A 17,397-nucleotide genomic window follows, 5' to 3' on the forward strand; every position below is an offset into this window, starting at 1 on the left:
TCTGCGCTGCACGCTGCCCACCCCGTTTGCAGGACCAGAATTAGGGTGATGTATGCACGCGACGTCCCCGCTCCCGAGCAGAGGAATGTCCCGCGGGGAGAGCTTTCACAACAGCGTGGATTGGGATTCCACGAGGAAATCCTAAAGGGAAATCTTGCGGGGAAGGGGAGGGGTGGGGGAGGGGAGTACAACCGCGATGGATCCCATGGTAGGAATCGCTCCTCCGGGAGGGTCACCACGAGAAGATCCCACGCCGGGCCGTTCTCCGCACCACCCCTTCTCCGTGTCTCCTCCCCGGGGCGGCCTAACGCGCCCGCCCTCCCGGCCACACCGCCCTCCAGGAGCCCGCAGCGCGGCGTTCCGTTCCGTGCCCACCCGTGGGGCCGAACCCCCCATAACCCCCAGCCCCTCCGCGCCCGGCTCCATGCGGCGGGGACCACCAGGCTCCGCTTTCCCTGACCCGGAGCCTCGGAACGGCCGAGCTCTGGGAAGCCCCGGCGGTGCCAGGGCAGCTCGACGGCTGCGGCGGCGCGGAGGGACCCCTCGGCTGTTACCCGACGTGCGCAACATCTTCGCGTCTCCGCGAGAAGCGGCGGAACGCGGCCGCGGTCACCGTTTCGTCCCCCGCGCCCCGCACCGCGGTTGGTGCGATCTGTGCGGAGCGGCCGTGCGGGAGCGCGCCCTGCGCTGCGACTGTGAGTGCTGCCGTCCCGCAATTCTGCCCCGCACCGCATCCCGCACCCTGCCTTCCGATACCGCTCTGTGACCCCCCCACCCCTCCCCAATCCCATTCCCGGCCCCGGGTCCCCCCGTCCAGCTGTTCCCGTGGGGGTGCGGGGCCGTGCGGGGGATGAGGGAGTTGAGGTTTTTCTGGGGGAGATGGGATTATCGGCTCATCGGGCAGGATGGACTCGTGCTCGTAACGCCTTACGCCTAAATCCTTCCAGAAATAGCACGTACATTTCCTTTGCGTTTGTTGAGCACCTCGCTCTGCTCCAAACCCCGGGGCGAGCGGTAGGAGCTCTCTAGGAAGACGTGCAGTGCTCCCATCCGCTGCGTTAAAGCAGGAGGGATTCGCATTCCCATCATCTGTGGAGTGAGGAGGGTGTTAACAGGGTGTTCTGGTGCAGATGCAGCCCGTATGCATCTCTGTATGAGGGGTGGCATAAGAACTGGGCTATGCTGGGTGGGCAGCCCTGCATTACAGGCAGCGGAATTGAGCAACGCGGGTGCCACAGATCAGCTGTAAATGCTAAAAAGTGGCACCTGCTGCCTTGTTATTCCATGCCTTCTGAATGGGGAAAGGGCTCGCAGCCCACAAACTGTGAGGAGTGCCTGGGGGTGGAGCTCCTCCTGCCCAAGCAGTGTGCCCAGCAGGATGTTTTCAGGTAACTAAGGGAGAATGAGAGCTTTCTTGCTGGTTGGGTTGAGCTTTCACGTCTCTGTCGTGCAAATGTCAGTGCTGTACAACGAGCACTGCTACTGCTGGGGAGATGAGGAATGCTGATGTATTTCTAGTGCAATTAATCTTGGTAATGAATCCATTTCTTCTTCTCTGGTCTCTGGTTGACAGCGCGAATTAATGAGGAAATTTGTTCCGGCAGTGCAAGGCTGGGGCTGCCAAACGTGGCCCCGCTCCACGTGGGGTGAGGATGCACACGGGCTGGGTGTGGGGCTCTGAAAATCCCGACCTGAAACGTTAATTGGCAGCACTTTGTGATGCTGAGCGTTGTAAAGGAGTGTTTTGAGGGATTTCTCTCCCAGGGCTTCTTTTCCGAGTGATATTGAAAGAAGCCTGAAGTGGCTGCTTCCCTTTTTTGTTTCTTCTGAGAACTGTCAGACTGTGGGAATGGTTCTGCCTCTAAAATTCCCCGAACAACGAAGTGCCATCGCTGGGAGGGAGGGAAACTTCAGGGGGATTCTTGTAACGTCTGCACCCATCGCCCTCCCCTTGCAGCAGATCCGTCTCTGTTGGTTTGGTGGTTTTATTTTTCGTGTTTGTTCAGGTGGGGCGGAGCGCGGATGTTGGAATGTGAAGGTGACAACGCGGCTTCCAAGTCCTGTGCTGAGGTTTATTTGGGTTCTGATCGGGGATATCCACGGTGTGTGTGTGTGTGTGGGGGGGGGGGGGGGGGGGGGGGCTGGGGGGGCTGGAAGCTCTGCTCTGTGATTCTGCAGCCTCAGAATCACAGAATGGCCAGGGTTGAAAAAGACCTCAAGGATCACGAAGCTCCAACGCCCTGCCACACGCAGGGCCACCAACCTCCACATTTCATAGCAGCCCAGGCTGCCCAGGGCCCCATCCAACCTGGCCTTGAACACCTCCGGGGATGGACGGGGCATCACAGCCTTTCTGGGCAGCTGTTCCAGCACCTCACCACTCTCATAGCACAGAACTTCCCCCTGACATCCAACCTCAATCTTCCCTCCCTCAACTTCAAACCATTTCCCCTTGTCCTGCTGTTATCTCCCCTTTCAAAGAGTTGATTCCCCTCCTGTTTGCAGGCTCTCTTTAGGTACTGAAAGGAACTGACAGCGTTTCATTGTGGCTCAGTGCCTGTTCCCCCAGGGTGCCCCACTTCTTATCCTTGCAGCACCGGCGGTGCAGGTGCTGAGTAAGAAATTCCTGCTGCTGGCAGCCCGCAGTGCCATCCCACTGCTCGCTCCTTCCCCTTATTCCATGCATTGTGGGCTGGGCTTTTGCCACAGGTGTTTTCCAGCCTTGGGTCCACACTCATCCTGGCAGCACAGGGCATGACTTACAGCCCGTGTATTTCCTGGGCTGTGCTTATCAGACCCTGTGGGGTGAGCTGGGTGTGCTCCTACACTTGGACTGACCACGGCCTGTCTGGTTTGTTGCTCTCATGGTTCATCCCCATGGACCCAATCCCAACCCAGGACATCATCTCAGCCCCACCAGGACTCAGCCAAGGGGTTTCCTTGTAGGAAAATCACACAGCTTGGTCTGTGTTCAAGCGTTGCTGGATCAGGACCCGTTTCCTTGAGAAGGAAGCTGGCACAACACACAACAGTTCTCTTTCTACCTCGTGAACTGCAGCTCTGCCATTACAGGTTCCTGAATGGCTGTTTCATTAAGATGAGGAGTTCTGTAGCAGGTGTGGGTGCTCCAAGCTGGGCTCTGGGATGGGGGGCTCTGCCCACACCAGCAGTGCTTTGGCTGTGAGGGTTTCCCATGTCTCCTTCCTGCACTCCCTCCCATCTCTGCTCTCATCATAGTAAACAATAATTGCCACCAGCTCCCAGGACCCAAATTATTGGGGCTTCCCTTGGTCTGGCCTGGGCAGATTCTTCTTCTCCCAGCAGCACTGGCTGAGGATGAGGGCGGTGGGGAGGGTGCAGGGCACATCCTGCCCACAGCAGGCATTGCTCATTGGGGGACTCAGCACAGGCAGGGGATGCTGCTGTCCTGGGGGGGCTCAGGTCCTCGGGTCACCCTTTGCTGCTGCCTTCCCATCTCGTGTTTATGGAGGGAGACACCAGCGGAGGCTTTGGTTCCCCAGGTGAGGTTTGGGTTGTCTGTTCTTGCTTTCCTGGTCTTGCTGGTACAGCTGAGCTTGATGGTCTGGGCTGGGAAGCAGGGATGTGTGTGTAGCTGTGGGGCTGGGGAGGGAAGAAGGAATTCCTCTGTGTTATCCTGTGATGCTTGGTGTGACGTCTGGGGAGATTCAGTGAGCTTTTGTCTTTGCAACTCTAATGGATGAAATGGGAAGAATGTGTTGTGCAGGATGCTGGGAACCTGCCCCATTGGTGTGGGGATGGCTGTGATGCAGAGGTGGGGAGGTGATGGGTTTAAAGCCCTTTATCGGGTGGTGGGGTGGACACAGGCATCATCCAACAACTTGTGTGACTAGAAATGATGGATGCTACAGGAAAACTGCAGCACTGATCCAAAAATCTGGCAGGGCTCAAGTCAGCATTGCTCACATAGCCGATCTCAGTGGATTCCTTTAACCTAACGTTTGATTCAGCATTGGAGGCTTTGAGACAACTGCAGGGGAAAAGCAGCAAAGTGGGGATGTTGGAAAGGGACCTCCCAGCACGGCTGGGTCCTGCGCCTGCTCTCCACTCTAATCTCTTCCGTTGGGTCATTTTATCTTATCAAGTAAAAAGCCCCAGAAATAGAAACTTTTCCATAGTGAACAGGACAAGCCCTGAGGTGCATAAGCCCCAAGCTGTGCATTGCTTCACTGTTCCAAAAAAAAAAAGGTATCTGTCAAATAGATCCCTGATGGCTCATGTCAATGCTTTATCTCCATGGGATAAGGCTCCGTGGAGGCAGGCGCTGCTGTGTGCAGTGCTGAGCTGCCCTGGGAGCGTTGGTCCCTCTGCAGAGGATGTCGGAGGGCAGAGCAGGGACAACTGCCTGCTTTGGGGTCATCGCAAAGAGAATCCGCAAAGTATTCGGGCACTTTCCCAAGGCCAAATCCTGCTCGGAGGGATCGCGGAGGCTGAGCAGGGAGGGCTCACAGCTGAGAGGTAAGGGCTGCGTTTGGGTGTCTGCTGGTTGCTACTGCTAATGAGGGGTAATGGGATTCCATAGAGCACAGCTGAAAGTGCTTCATGCCTCAGCTGTGCTGCTCAGGACTGGTCCTGTTGTGCCAGCACACCTCTGTGCCCGGGGGTTGAAGCTGCTCCATTAGGAAGCAATGGCTTTGGAGCATCCCTAGCCCAGTGGCTGCTTTGTGCTCCGGTCCCACTGTGGTGCAGTGGCTGAGGTTGCCCCCTGATGCTGGACAGCTTTGGAGAGCATTGTACCAAAGGATGCCAACAGCACACGGGGCTGGGCAGGGTGACTGCAGGCTGTGCCGAGACGGATGGATGAACATCCGGATGGGGTTCAGTTGCAAATCCAGTGTTATCACCCTGAGAAACTTCATCTGCATACAGAGGGAAGTTCCTTTGTGCCACCAAAGTTTCTCACTACGTTGTGATCCGACTCGGAGGTTTTCTTTTTTAAAGAAACTGTTTCCAACCGTGGCTTTGTTTGACTCGAATAGAAATGATCTCACGGTCGCAGGGGAGGCATCCTGCCCCGTCACGTGGCTGCTTCCCAGGGCCGTGCCGGGCTTCTAAAATTAGTGCTGCCCACCAGATAGTGGTGATTAGGGCTGTTAATAGGCGGCGGTGACTAAGGAGGTGTCATGCTGTAATCGTGTGGGGAAATGCCTGGCTGTGCCAGAGGTGGATTCAGGAGCTGTGATTTGTGGTCTGTGTTGCGCTCCCCGTGTGGATGCTCCACCATTCCCACCCCACAGGCTGTGCGTGGGGATGGCTGTCTGAATGTGATGCTTTTGGGGCTGCTGTGTTGGTGCTCAGGTGGGGCTGCAGCCGCAGCCTGCTGTGCTTGGAACCTCCAGCACAGAGATGGCAAATGTCCCACTGAGCAGCTGCTCCAGCTGTTTGAAAGGTCATGCGTTGCATTACCATGCAACTGCTCAGCTTATCCCTAATTAAAATTAAAAAGAAGAAAAAGGGGGGGGGGGGTTAAAAATAAATAAGAAGACCCCTTGCTTTTTTCTCAGCCTTGAGAAAACTGGAAATGGGAGGATGGCAGCTGGTGTCGGATGAACGCTGAACAATCAGTGGTTCCCCTGAGGGAGATGCTCTGCCCCAGGCACTGCTCCCACAGCACCAATGCTCTGCTCCTGCCCAGGAATTCCCTGATAGGAGCAGGCATCTCCAGTGAGAGAGAACGTGGGATGTCACTTTTCTTTCTGTAAGTCTGAGAGGTTCGAAAGCAATGACCCAAATGCCACAAAATAATAGAGGGAAAGGCAGGTTTTCCTGCAGAGGGGACCTCTGTTCTGGTGAGAATGTTATTTTTTTGGGAGGAGATGGGTGTTGGGTATCCGGCAGGTCAGTGACTGTGCTGGAATTGTAGGTTGTGTAAAAAAAATAATTGATTGAATGCTGTTTGTAGGGCTGTTAAAAATTAAAAGGGTGGAAGGGCTGCTGGGGGGAGCGATAGCTGCGCTCGGGGGATGCGGCTGCAGGCAGCTCCCATTGGTGCTGGTGGTGCACGATGGGGAGGACCCGGGCTCCTGGCTGCCCTCCCATCACAGCATGGCTCTGTTCTCTCTCAGACTGCAGGTACACGTGCCACCAGCAGTGTCACAGCCTCGTCCAGCTGGACTGTCGCCGGCCCGACCCCGGGCAGCTCTCTCCTGAGGGCACCATTGTGCTCCCCTGCAGCCAGGTATGCCCTCATGGTGGTTTCAGCCTCTCTCTGAACCCCATTCCTTGCTCTTAGCAGGATGAGATTGTGTTGCAGAGGTCAGCCTGCGGTCCCAGCTGATGCTTGCTAATGAATTCCCTATATCCCTGTGTATCTTGTGCACATCACCTGGTGGGAGGAGGTGGTGTACGTTGGCCCTTGCCCCTGGCTTTAAATGTAGATGCAGGTGTCTGATGGATGCAAAGCACTGCATGGCAAAGGAGGAAAAGTGAAGGTGCTCTCTGCCAAGATGCAGAAGAAATGCAAGTGTGGGTCTGGCAGTGAGATTTGGCTTCGTGTCTTCCATTAATTCTGGGGGAACTGAGGCTCCCCAGTCTGGGTTAGGGACGCTGTACACCAGCTGCTCCAGGAGGTTTTGGCATGGAATGCACCTAAATGCAGCACTGTGTGCTTGGTGCTGCTGTGAGATGCTGCTGGGCTGGGTGGCTTCTCCTTTGAGTTCTCTAAGTAAGGGAATGAGGCCGTGGATGTGTTTGTTTGCATCTTCCTCATGCGTCAGTGGGTTTCCCCCCATCAGTGTTAGAAAAGTGTGATTTTTTAGTAAAATTAAAGGCTCGTTTCCTCTTTAGGGTGATGAAAGCAGCGGGGGGTTATTGATGGCTCTGTAATGGCTATGGTAATGACCACGGAGCCCTCATCAGTTCATTGCAGATGTGTTCCTGATGTCCTCCCATCACAGCCCCAGTGAGGAGAAAACAAAATGGGAATTGGTGCCAAAATACACTGGGGTGATGGGGAACAGCACACTGGGAATGTGGGAAATGCCATGGCTGGTGTCGTTGGCAGCCAGTAAATAGCATTATCAAATGTAAGCAAAGCAGGAGCGTCGGAGAAAGTTAATAAAGTCCTGTTGGCACGGAATACCAAGCATTAATAATTTGGGCTTTGATCCAGCAAAGTACTTAAGTGTGCTGCATTTGGGTCCTGGATCATTCTTCCTGGGTGCAGTGCAGCCAGCACAGCCTCTGCTCAGCCCCGGGGCTGCAGCACCTGGGATTTCCTGCAAGAAGAAAGGCTTCGAATCAGATTTTCAGTCTTGGTGTTACCAGATCTCCAGGCACAGGGCTGTGATGGCAAAGTCCAGGCTGCTTGGAAAGCTTTGCATAGGCAGCTCCCTCCTGCTGTAACCCCAGAATGCCCTGAGCTGAGGCTTCGGTGCTGACCCAACTCCGCACCTGACGCAGCACTCAGTTCAGCTCATGCCCTGCACGCTTGATTTAAGCCTATTTCCCCTCTAAATATAGCCCAGGCAGGCTGTGGAGGCTGATGCCACCGTGCCACTGCAGAAGTGTGTGTGTTGCTATGAGGAGAGCTTTGCTTTTTTGCAGTGTTACGAGTTGCTTTGCAAAGGTGCCATCTGGATTCTCTCCTTCCGCGTTTGCGATGCAGACGTCGCACCTCCCACTGTGCAGTGCTGTTGCTGTGTTTGTGGTGCACAGCTGGAATTGGGTCTGGAATGTGCTGGTGGTGAGCTGGGCACAAAGAATGGTGCACGGAGGGGTGCTGGCAGTGGAGAGTGTGAGGCTGGGGGTCAGCTCTGTTTGGACCTCCTGCACTGTTGATAGGATGCCCTGCAAGCCGCAGGAATTGCAGCCACAGTGCTGCAGAGAAGAAGAAAAACGCATTCCCTATCTGTAAAGTTTCCAAATATGCACAGTTTGAGCATAACTAGAAAGCAACCTGGAGCTTCTTTATCTGCACCAGGGGATGGTAGCAGCTCCGAGCAGGGGTCTGTGCCAGGCTGAGTTGCTGAGCATGAGTTTTCATCCCCCTGCAGTGAGGATTGCTGCAAACGGGGTGAAGGGGCTGGGTGGCATTTCCCTGGCTTGCACCCACACCTGGGGCCGGCTCTGCTGGAACCGCTGCTCCCAAAGCATCGGCAGAGCAGAGGGGCATCCACTGCCCCCTGCACAGCGCTGCCCTGGGCTCCCTACCCCTTCCCCACCTGTTTTTGGGGCAGCGCATCTCTGCGAGCATCCCTCGCTCCAGCCTGGGTTTGTTTCCCAGCGCAGCTCTAAGGACGCAGGGAAGGAGCAACGCGCTCTCCGAGCTCCGCATCAAGGACACGTTTCCAGGCATCAGCCCCACGGGAAGCTCCGGGGCTGCCCGGCACCTCATCCCTGCTCTCAGGGTGAGAAATTTTGCAATGAGGAAGCGGGCGCGCTGCGCAGCAGGAAGGGGGAGGCGATGCTGAGCAGCGAGCTGGGGGCGAAACGGCACGGCGGCCGCTCCATGCTGCGCGGAGGCGGTGGAGGAGGAGAAGGAGGAGAAGGAAGGGTTACCCGAATTCGGGAGAGATCGCTGCGGAGGATGAGCGGCGGGAGCTGCAGATGAGCGGCGGGCAGTGCGGGATGTGAGCGCTGCGGGGCTGCCTTCGATGACCATCGGCAGCAGCATGAGCAGCGGGTACTGCAGCTTGGATGAAGACCTCGAGGATTGCTTTTTCACGGCTAAAACCTCTTTCTTCCGCAGCGCTCAGAGCAAGGGCCCCGCCAAGGTAACGGCTCAGCAACTGCAGCGAGGGGGGCTGTGCGAAGCGGGAGGGTGGTGGTGGGTTCTGGGCACGTTTGGTTGCAGGTGCTGCTGGAATTTGCTCGCTGTGATGTTGAAGGGGCCCTGCCTGCCTCCTGCAGGCTTGCTGCAGGGCTTTGCTCTGCTGCAGGGTTTCTCAGCCTTTCCATACTTCTTAGCCTCCTTCCTGGAGGGTTTGCAGAGAAGGAACCGACTCCGAACGTTGGGGGTTGCAGCTGTGTTTTTTGGGTTAGATCCCCAGCCAGAGTCCTGTGGTTTGGCCCCAAAAAAGTGTTGATCACTGTGCAAACTGCACCTGTTGGGTAGGCAGTGAGATGGGAGAATTCCAGGACCAAATTCATCTGCAAAGTGGTGATTGCAGGGATGGATCCCATCCTTACCTGGGTGTGCGGCGCTGCTCTTGGGGAGAGCACTGCCTGGGCAGCGTCACTGCGGGGTGAGATTTGTGACATCAGTAACACAGAAAATGCACAGAGCTGCCTCACTGTTGAAGTGTTTCATTTAAAAATAAGACAACACATCCCTGCTGTAAACTTTGCCCCAACCAGAAGTGAGCAGAAAAGCAGAAGGAGAGCAAAAGCTGCTGCGGAAGTGGGGTTTTACTCAGGAAAAGCCCTGAAGTGCTGAGAGATGAGATGTTAGGCAGGGGACAGCAGTGGGGAGGGCAGTGAGAGGGCTCCAGGAGAGGCTGGGGTCACCAAAATCAGCAGCATTGCACTGCTCACGGCCATGCTGTGTTGGCATGCCTGGGGCTGATGGCTTCCAGCCCCCAGCAGGTGCTGTAGGGTTCCATTTCTGCAGCACAGGGCTTGGGCTGCTCTGCTGGTGACCTGGGCTGTGATCCCTGCAAGGCCTTCCATCAGAATAACATTGCAAATAACAATTTTTTTTGAAGAAATTCTCCCTTGGGTTTCACGTGGGATCTTCCCATCCGCCGCCAGCTCCCTCTCGCTATGATTACCAACACGTACTGCTGCTTTCTAAATGTCATCTGATGATTCATTTGTGTAGGAGGTGTATGAGATTACGATGTCAACCATGGTGCAGTGCTGGTTCTCACTGTGCTCGGGCACTGCAGCTCCTCCAGCTTGGCCCTACCTGTGGGCTCTCCCTGCACAATGATGCTCAGGTGCTGCGGTGCCTTCTGGCCAGGCTCCTCTGCTGGAGGTTGACATGGTGGTTGCTGGAGAAGATGGAGCCTGCTGGGGTTATGTGAAATAGCTCCTGCTCATGAAAAAACACAACACTGGTTGCCCCAGTGGGTGGAGGTGGACCCCAGCTTTTTTTCTGGCTGGGGGGTGGAAGCTGTCTGCAGGACTTTGGTGGAGGAAAGGAGTGGGGCTTGCAGGTGCAGGAGGTGAGATTGCGGCTTGGCTTGGTAGGGAAGTGGTCCCAGCAGGTTGCATGCACAGGGCACATCTCCTGTGGGTCCTGCATCACTCTGCCCCTCTCTCTTCTCTCCAGATGGCATCAGGAGCTGCTGCTGTCAGGAACATCCTGTTTATTTTTAACTAAAGTTAAAAGCAGAGGTGGCAGAACAGCTGTTTCCAAGTGAAATCTCCATGGCAATCAACGCCTGAGCCTGCAGCTTGCTGCTAACCTCTCTGAATGCACTGCGAGGCTTTTCCCTTTCTCTAGAGCTGCTTTCTGCCTTTTCCTCTGAGCCCCACAGTAAACAGTATTGCCTTGTCTGAACTTCCTGAGGGTGGTGAACTGTGCAGATCTTATCTGCAGCACCTTGGGGAGCTGTGAGGGAGGAGAGCAATGGGGTTGGGGGTGCTGTCCCCATAGAACAGCACTGGCACCAGGTACAGCAGGGTGCAGGGCTGCTGACCTTAGGAAAGGCTTTTGTTTGGGTTTGGTTCCTGCAGAAGGCTGTGGGAAGGATGCTCTCCAGCTGGAAGTGGAGCACTTCTCCCCCCAGCATCTTTGCGAATGGATAAATGCAGAAGTCGGTCACCGAGGCAGAGCGGTTCTTTGTTGGCTCTTGGCTCCAGATCTCTCTTTTGAGAGCATGTCACCACAGTCACAATGGCCCCAGGGCTTTGCCTTCCCCCATAGCAGCCTGTCACGAGCTCACCCATTTCTTACATCCGAGGAGCAGTGCTGGTTAGAGGAAGAGCTGCATGGCAGGAGGATGCGAGCTCATCTCCGTGCTGCGTCGCCCTGCATCCCACACTTTGCTGTGCCATGAGGGTGCAAAGGGTTTGGGGTCCTTTCCCCCCCACGTTGCTCTGTCCTGGTCCCACAGTCTCAGCAGTGCCCCTGGGGTTGTTACTGTGAGCTTCTGTTGTTCGCAGCTTGTTTCATCCTGTCCCCATACGACAGGAAATGTGGCAACGGTTGATGGTTAAGAGCTTTTCTGTTTTTCTTCCTTCAGCAGTAACCGTGCATTCTGCAGCAGAAACCACAAAACCAGAGATGTGGACAGGTTCATGAAGAGCAACGCACAGCTGACCTCTCAATGCTGCTCAGTGTAGGGAGCAGCATGGCTCCTTCCAGGCTGGGTCCTGCTGTGTGCTGAATATGTCCCTGTGAGCACAGGAGGGCATGTGGGCAAAGCATCACTCCCACAGTGTCAGTGAGGGGAAGAGAGAGCCTTTTTCCAGCAGTGTTTTGCTGCAGCGTTGGTGCAGCACAGCACGTTGCAGCCTCCCTTCCAGCATCACAGCTCTTTCAGGAGTTGCTCTGGCTATTCCAAGCTGCTGCAGTGTAAATGAGAACTGAGGCAAGCTGAGCTGATCTATTTGCTTTTGCTGTGCATGTTTGGAGGGTGCTGGTCTGCACTGGGTGGGGGTTGTGCTATGAAAACAGAGCAGCACACACATGGTCTGTGTGCAGTGTGGCTGCAGTAGGGTCAAGGCAACACCCTGCAGATGGAGGGATGCACCTCTGTGCATGCATTTAAGACCTACTGCAGTCAGTAGACTGCAGTGTTGATGTGTCTTACAGCAGACTGTGGAGCTGAGATCACCAGTGTGATAAAGGAGTGTTGGTGTGCAATTCTTGAATACCGCACCAAGCTTTGCTTTTAGTTTTTTAAGGCAGTGAACAAGAAGGAGAATGCAAGGCAATATCAGTGCTCTTCTGTTGGGTTACTGCTGCTTCCAGAGGTCTTGCACTGTTTGTCAGCCTTGAGCAGAAGTTGAGACATCTGCTTTGGGGAATGGCCTGAATGAATCTGAGGCTCTCCAAGTCCCAGAGCTGGAGCTGTTTTGCCAGATTGCGACCAGAGCTCTCGTTTGTCCGGCGCTTGATTCTCCTCCTGAAAGAAATGCCACAGTTAGCCTGGGGCGATGCTGCCTATGGTGTGCTCATCTGATGGATGGGATCCTCCTTCTGCATCTGCACCTGGGAGGAAATGTTGTCCAGATCTTGGAATTAAGGCTGAGAAGTGCTGGGCTTTGCTCCTTACGTTGCTTTTTCCACACTTTCTTGTTTTCCCTGTGAAAGTTGCCCTTCTTGCTCCGATCCCTATCAGCCTCCAGAGCTCATCTCTTCATGCCAACTTCAGAGGCAGCCCGCACAGCAGGCAGAAGATGTGCAGCTTCAACTTCAAGCCTTGGGATTCTGCCCCTTCTGTGTCCCCAGGGCATGGAGTGCTGGCACCTGAGGACTGGAGCCCTGTGGGATCTGCACCTTGGGGTGGGAATGCAACGGGCCTGTTTAGCTGTGCTGGAGCATCTTTTCTGTCATCGCAGCGGGGTTTTGGAACAGAGCGTTTTGGATTCCGTGTTCCTGCAATGCCTGTGGATGCCTGGGCTCCATGTGTTGGACTGTTCCATGTGTGGGATCGCATCCTGACATTTCCTTCCCGGGGGGGATCCGTGGGCCTTTGCAGCCGGTGCCTTGTGCTTGGCATATGGAAGGTGGGAGCACTGCTCAGGCTCTCTGTGAGCCTGCAAATCCCATCACTGCAGGAAGCCATCTGCAGCAGCAGCACATCCCCGGGGCTCTGTGAGCCCCACTTTGCATCCTGAGATGAGGCTCCCCAAATCACGGCATACAGCAGCAGCCACGGGCTCAGCCCTGTCACTGCACACAGCACTGCAGCAGCCCTGCGTGGATCTCTGTGCCTTCACCACGTGTCCCTGTCTCTAATTCATCTTTCACATGCTTTGCCACCTTCAGAGAAATTCTGCTCTCCTGTACAGAGTGCTGAAAGCTTATTTTAGCTGAAATTTTCTATATTTGTTTTTCTATTAAAGAAGGAAGATGTCTCTGCAGTGCCAGAGGAGCACAATCTGGAGAGGCTTTCCTCTACTTGTGCTGCACTCAGCACTGCATGTCCTGGAGCAGCTCCTCCCTGAGCTCATGCAATGTTCTGTTTGTGCATCTCCCAGCAAGACAGAGCTGTTTGGGCACAGCATTACCCCAAACCAACCCACTGACACCATCTCCTCTTCTTCCAGAATGTAACGCAAGCTGTAGAAGAAAAACCAGAGCCTCCAACTGTTGAGGAGATCAAAGAGAAGATCGAAAAATACAATGCGAAAGTTACAAACTGCCTGCTGATGAAGCTGGTAGGTATTGCTCTCATGTTCATCTCAGCTGGGAATGTTCACCCATATCACCCATATCTCTCAGTGATAGCTGAGAGCCACTTGCCACCAACAGATAGGGGTAGGTTTCCATTGCAGGCTTGTTCCCATAAGTAAAGCTGTGAGGATGCACAGTGAAAAGCAGGATCTGATTTACAAAGCAAAGTGCCACAGAAGTGCAAATTTGAGATGCTCTCACAGAGCAGTGGGAAAGGCTTTGTGAAACACCAGGTTAAATCGCAGAGCTTCCACAAACAGCAGCTCTGTAACCTCCTGCTGGTGTCTGAAAATCAACCTAAAGTTTATTTAAAATAGTCAAGATTAGAACAGTTTCTAACCAGCTGATCTTGAGCTATGGATTATTACATAGAGAAGTGAAAATCCTGGGGTTCCCAGAGCTTTAAAACCCTCATTTAACTGTAATTTATGATAGTTTCCATTGCCAACTTGTAGCAGTGTTGATGTAAAGTAAGAGAAGACAGCACAGCTCTAGGAGGAGGTGAGTCACCGTGGAGTGGAAGGAACAGAAAGAAATCAGCAGTGACTAACCGTAAATCACCAGTTGCTTCTTGCATCGTGGCCAGAAGCCCCAAAGCTGTGCAGAGCGGCGTCACCCACCCACCACTGTGTGTCCATTTGCAGAGTGATGATGGGACCTACACAGGTTTCATCAAGGTGCACCTGAAGCTGCGCCGCCCGGTGACGGTGCCGGCGGGGATCCGACCGCAGTCCATCTATGATGCCCTCAAGGAGGTGAACCTGGCAGAAACCACGGACAGGAGGACGTCCTTCTACCTGCCTCTGGATGCCATCAAACAGCTGCACATCAGCAGCACGACCACGGTGAGCGAGGTGATCCAGGGGCTGCTCAAGAAGTTCATGGTGGTGGATAACCCGCAGAAGTTTGCACTGTTCAAGGAGATGCGGAAGGATGGGCAAGGTGAGTTTGTAGGGCTCCAAAATGGCTCAGGTTGGAAAAAGCCTCAGAGATCCCCCAAACCCAACCCATCCCACCACGTTTTGGCATCACATCTCCGCGTTCCCTCCAGGGATGGTGACTCCTTCACTCCCTGGGCAGCTGTGCCACAGCATCACCACTCCTTCAGAGAAGGAATTTTCCCTCGTATCCAACCTGACCCTCCATCCCAGTGCCCTCAACCACTCCCATGCCCCCAAGACCCAACACAGATCACTGATAGATGCTCGGTGCCTTGACAACAACCCTGAGCAGCACAGCCTGCTCCCAAAGCCCACGCCACTGTTCCAAGCCTCCCTCCGGGCTCTGCAGGGCTCACAATGCTGTCTGCTGTCCCCTGCAGTCCTCCTGCAGAAGCTGCCCCTCACTGAATTCCCGCTGTACCTGCGGCTGCTGGCTGGCCCTGACACTGATGTGCTCAGTTTTGTGCTGAAGGAGAACGAGACCGGGGAGGTGGAGGTAGGTCTGGGGCTCCTTCCCTTGGTTTGTGCATGAACGTGTATTTTTTGGCGATGGGATGGACCTGCAGGTCCCAGCAGGAGTGAGCCAGGCTTCTCCCCCCTCTAATACTGTTGGTTTTACCCCTGAAGTGTTGTTTGATTCCAGCTGTTCCCCAAACTTAGCAGACTGCTTGTGTCTTGCTTTGAGAAAATACATCTCTGGGTCATTTGTTGCTTTCTGGATTGCACTGATTTAAAAATAAATCCTGCCATCTATTTACAGTGCTATCCCAGAGTTAAACCTCGGTAATCAGATTCAGCTAAATGCTGCCATAAGTAATCCATGAGTTTAAATAGAAGCTTGGGATACCCAGGTGATGAAGCATTATGCCATGGCAGTGCTCCCTGCTGGGACTCATTCAGATGTCAGCACCTGCTGGGCTTTCATTCATCCAAGCACGGATTCCTACTGAATCCATCGCTGTGTGGGCTCAGTGTTGGGCTGGTCCTTCACGGCTCCTTGTCCTGGTGCTCTCACAAAGATGCTTGGAGGTTATGCTCCCTGCGGATCAGCATGCATTGATCCTCTACAGATTCAGGAAAAGCTGCAAAAGCCACAGGGTGAATTACATGCGCTCACTTTGCCTCTGCTTTGCCGTTCCTGCAGTGGGATGCGTTCTCCATCCCAGAGCTACAAAACTTCTTAATGATCCTGGACAAAGAAGAGAAGGATAAGATCCAGCAAGTGAAAAGGAAGTATGAGAAGTTCAAACAGAGACTGCAGCAGAGCTTGAAAGAGGCTGGAGACAAACCTGGCTAACCCTCAGGGCACACCGGCAGTCAGACTAAGCTACGCGTGGTTCTTAAAAAGAACAGACTCTTCTCAGGACACCTTTTGGTGGTCACCCTCCCTCTTCATCCCTCCATTAAGGACGTAGCACCCATTCCATGGACGTGTTGTGTTTCCTTCTTTTGAAACCTCGTACCCCAGGACCAGAGCCAGCCCAACAACAGGACGCCGGCACCAGAACTGCTGGGGTGCGCTGAGCAGCTCTGTGGGCAACGCTGAACCCAGCAGGAAGAGCAGGCTGAGCTGCTCACGCTCCTCCCAGCAGCTCTCTTGCTACAGCTCTGCAGTTGCATTGCGTGTGCCCACGTGGCCCAGTTCTCATTTAAGCAGGGCACAGGAAGGAGCAGACAGCACAGAGGTTGGTGCGCCGACCCATGCGGGTGTTGCAGCTGTAACCGATGCCAGACAGACTTGTTCAAGGCTGAGGTGGGAAATGCAGTCGTGGCAGCTGCAGCACCCTGATTGTCCTTCGGTAAGTGATATTCAATCCAGGGAAAGTCATTTATTTTGTTGCTAATTAATTTCAAAAAGAGACTTGAATTTGAGCAACTATCCATGATGCTTAGCTGAGCTAGCCTGTGTGTTAGGAGTTTTCTACTCTGTAGGAATTGGGACCTATGTTTTAAGAGAAAAGCATGAAGATGGGGGTGTGGGATGGTGGTTCTGCATAGAACCCTGAGCAATACACAGCCAGCAGACGATTGCAGGGAAGCTCAAAGCCCTCTTTCACCAATCAGACCCATTTTGGGCTGTGAAGGGGTCTGGCAGGAGGGAGAGGAGCTCCAACCCAGGCTGGCTTGTGGACGTGTCCACAGCAGTATCTGTGCAGGAGATCCTTAGCACCAGAAAGAGCAAGGAAACCACAAACCTGAGATGCTTTCCTGCCACCACCCCCTTGCACCATGCCTCCTCTTGCTGACCCCCCACCCCTTTGCTGCTCTCCCACCTCTTTTCTCCCTTCCTAGTGCAAGGGATGCTATGGGGACGCCAATCCCAGAGGCGATTTCCCCACCTTTACTTTCAGCACTTTGTACTGAGCACACTGCACGTTCCATCTTCCCTCTGTTCAGAGGACAGTGCAGCACAGAGTGAAAAGTGAACGTGAAAACTAGCTGGATACAGATGGAGCATGTGAAATGCTCCTGGTGACCCGAGTGTCTCCCACTTATGCGAAGTAGAAAGGAGCAGGTTATTAGGGAACAGATGATGGAGACAACTTGGAAGAGTCTAAAATTTACCTCAGTGCCTTTTATTTTTCCTGAAGTGTGAAAACTTTACATTTGGGTTAAAGAGGAGGTTGGAAGGGGCTTTTGCCAAGGCCTTGGCAGTGCTCCCCCAGGTCCCTGCAGGCTGCTTTTATCCAGAGAGAGAAGAGGAGCTGTTGTTCCTTTCTGTAAGATGACTGCTTGGCTTTTCTTTCCCCCCCCCCCCCCCCCCCCCCAGATTTATACTTGAGTATGCTTGTTTATAAAGGTATGAGAGTAACTGCATCACTTACAGCCCTCACTTGGTACAAATGCCACTTGGTGCAAGCTCAATTCCAGCCCTTGCCTTACTCAGTGGTGTAAAAGGGTTTCCAGGCGAGGCTCCAGCCACTGCCACACGCTGCAGGAAGGGCCTCCCAGCTGTACTGTATTCTCTACCCAGATGACCTTTAACAGCGTGGCAGCAGCCCAAATAGAGCAGTAATTTTCATGCTCTGGGGCTGCTTGCCTGTTTATAAAGATACTTATTACTTTGCTATGCACTTGTGAAGTAATTTAAGTAACATTTATCCACTGCTTTGAGTCTCGAAAGCACTG

At 54.1% G+C, this 17,397-nt stretch overlaps 1 protein-coding gene across 4 annotated transcripts; it reads left to right on the forward strand.

The window, feature by feature from the left end:
• Positions 1–409: 409 nt before the first annotated feature.
• Positions 410–17,022, forward strand: RASSF5 (Ras association domain family member 5). Of its 4 annotated transcripts, none has more exons than XM_048926124.1 (6): positions 410–695; positions 6,105–6,217; positions 13,201–13,311; positions 13,972–14,269; positions 14,649–14,764; positions 15,413–16,909. In XM_048926124.1, exons 1-6 carry the CDS (start codon positions 425–427, stop codon positions 15,563–15,565), a joined length of 1,062 nt encoding a protein of 353 aa, XP_048782081.1. In that variant the 5' UTR covers positions 410–424; the 3' UTR covers positions 15,566–16,909. The 4 variants fall into 4 exon arrangements, with proteins under 4 accessions (XP_048782081.1, XP_048782082.1, XP_048782083.1 ...); XM_048926125.1 differs by lacking the exon at positions 410–695 and adding an exon at positions 1,235–1,388; XM_048926126.1 differs by lacking the exons at positions 410–695; positions 6,105–6,217 and adding an exon at positions 8,497–8,753 and having other exon boundaries at positions 15,413–17,022.
• The last annotated feature ends 375 nt before the right edge of the window (positions 17,023–17,397 follow it).

This window comes from Lagopus muta, chromosome 24 (assembly GCF_023343835.1).
Source record: "Lagopus muta isolate bLagMut1 chromosome 24, bLagMut1 primary, whole genome shotgun sequence".
In the NCBI taxonomy this organism is placed as follows: domain Eukaryota; kingdom Metazoa; phylum Chordata; class Aves; order Galliformes; family Phasianidae; genus Lagopus; species Lagopus muta.

What these genes read in the sequence shown, in the direction of transcription:
- RASSF5 (XM_048926123.1), top strand. Translation starts at nt 12,085, where the DNA reads ATGCTGCCTATGGTGTGCTCATCTGATGGATGGGATCCTCCTTCTGCA. An exon ending in TTGTGCTTGGCATATGGAAG is followed by an intron (nt 12,658 to 13,200) that starts GTGGGAGCACTG and finishes CTCTTCTTCCAG; the next exon opens with AATGTAACGCAAGCTGTAGA. An exon ending in ACGAGACCGGGGAGGTGGAG is followed by an intron (nt 14,765 to 15,412) that starts GTAGGTCTGGGG and finishes CCGTTCCTGCAG; the next exon opens with TGGGATGCGTTCTCCATCCC.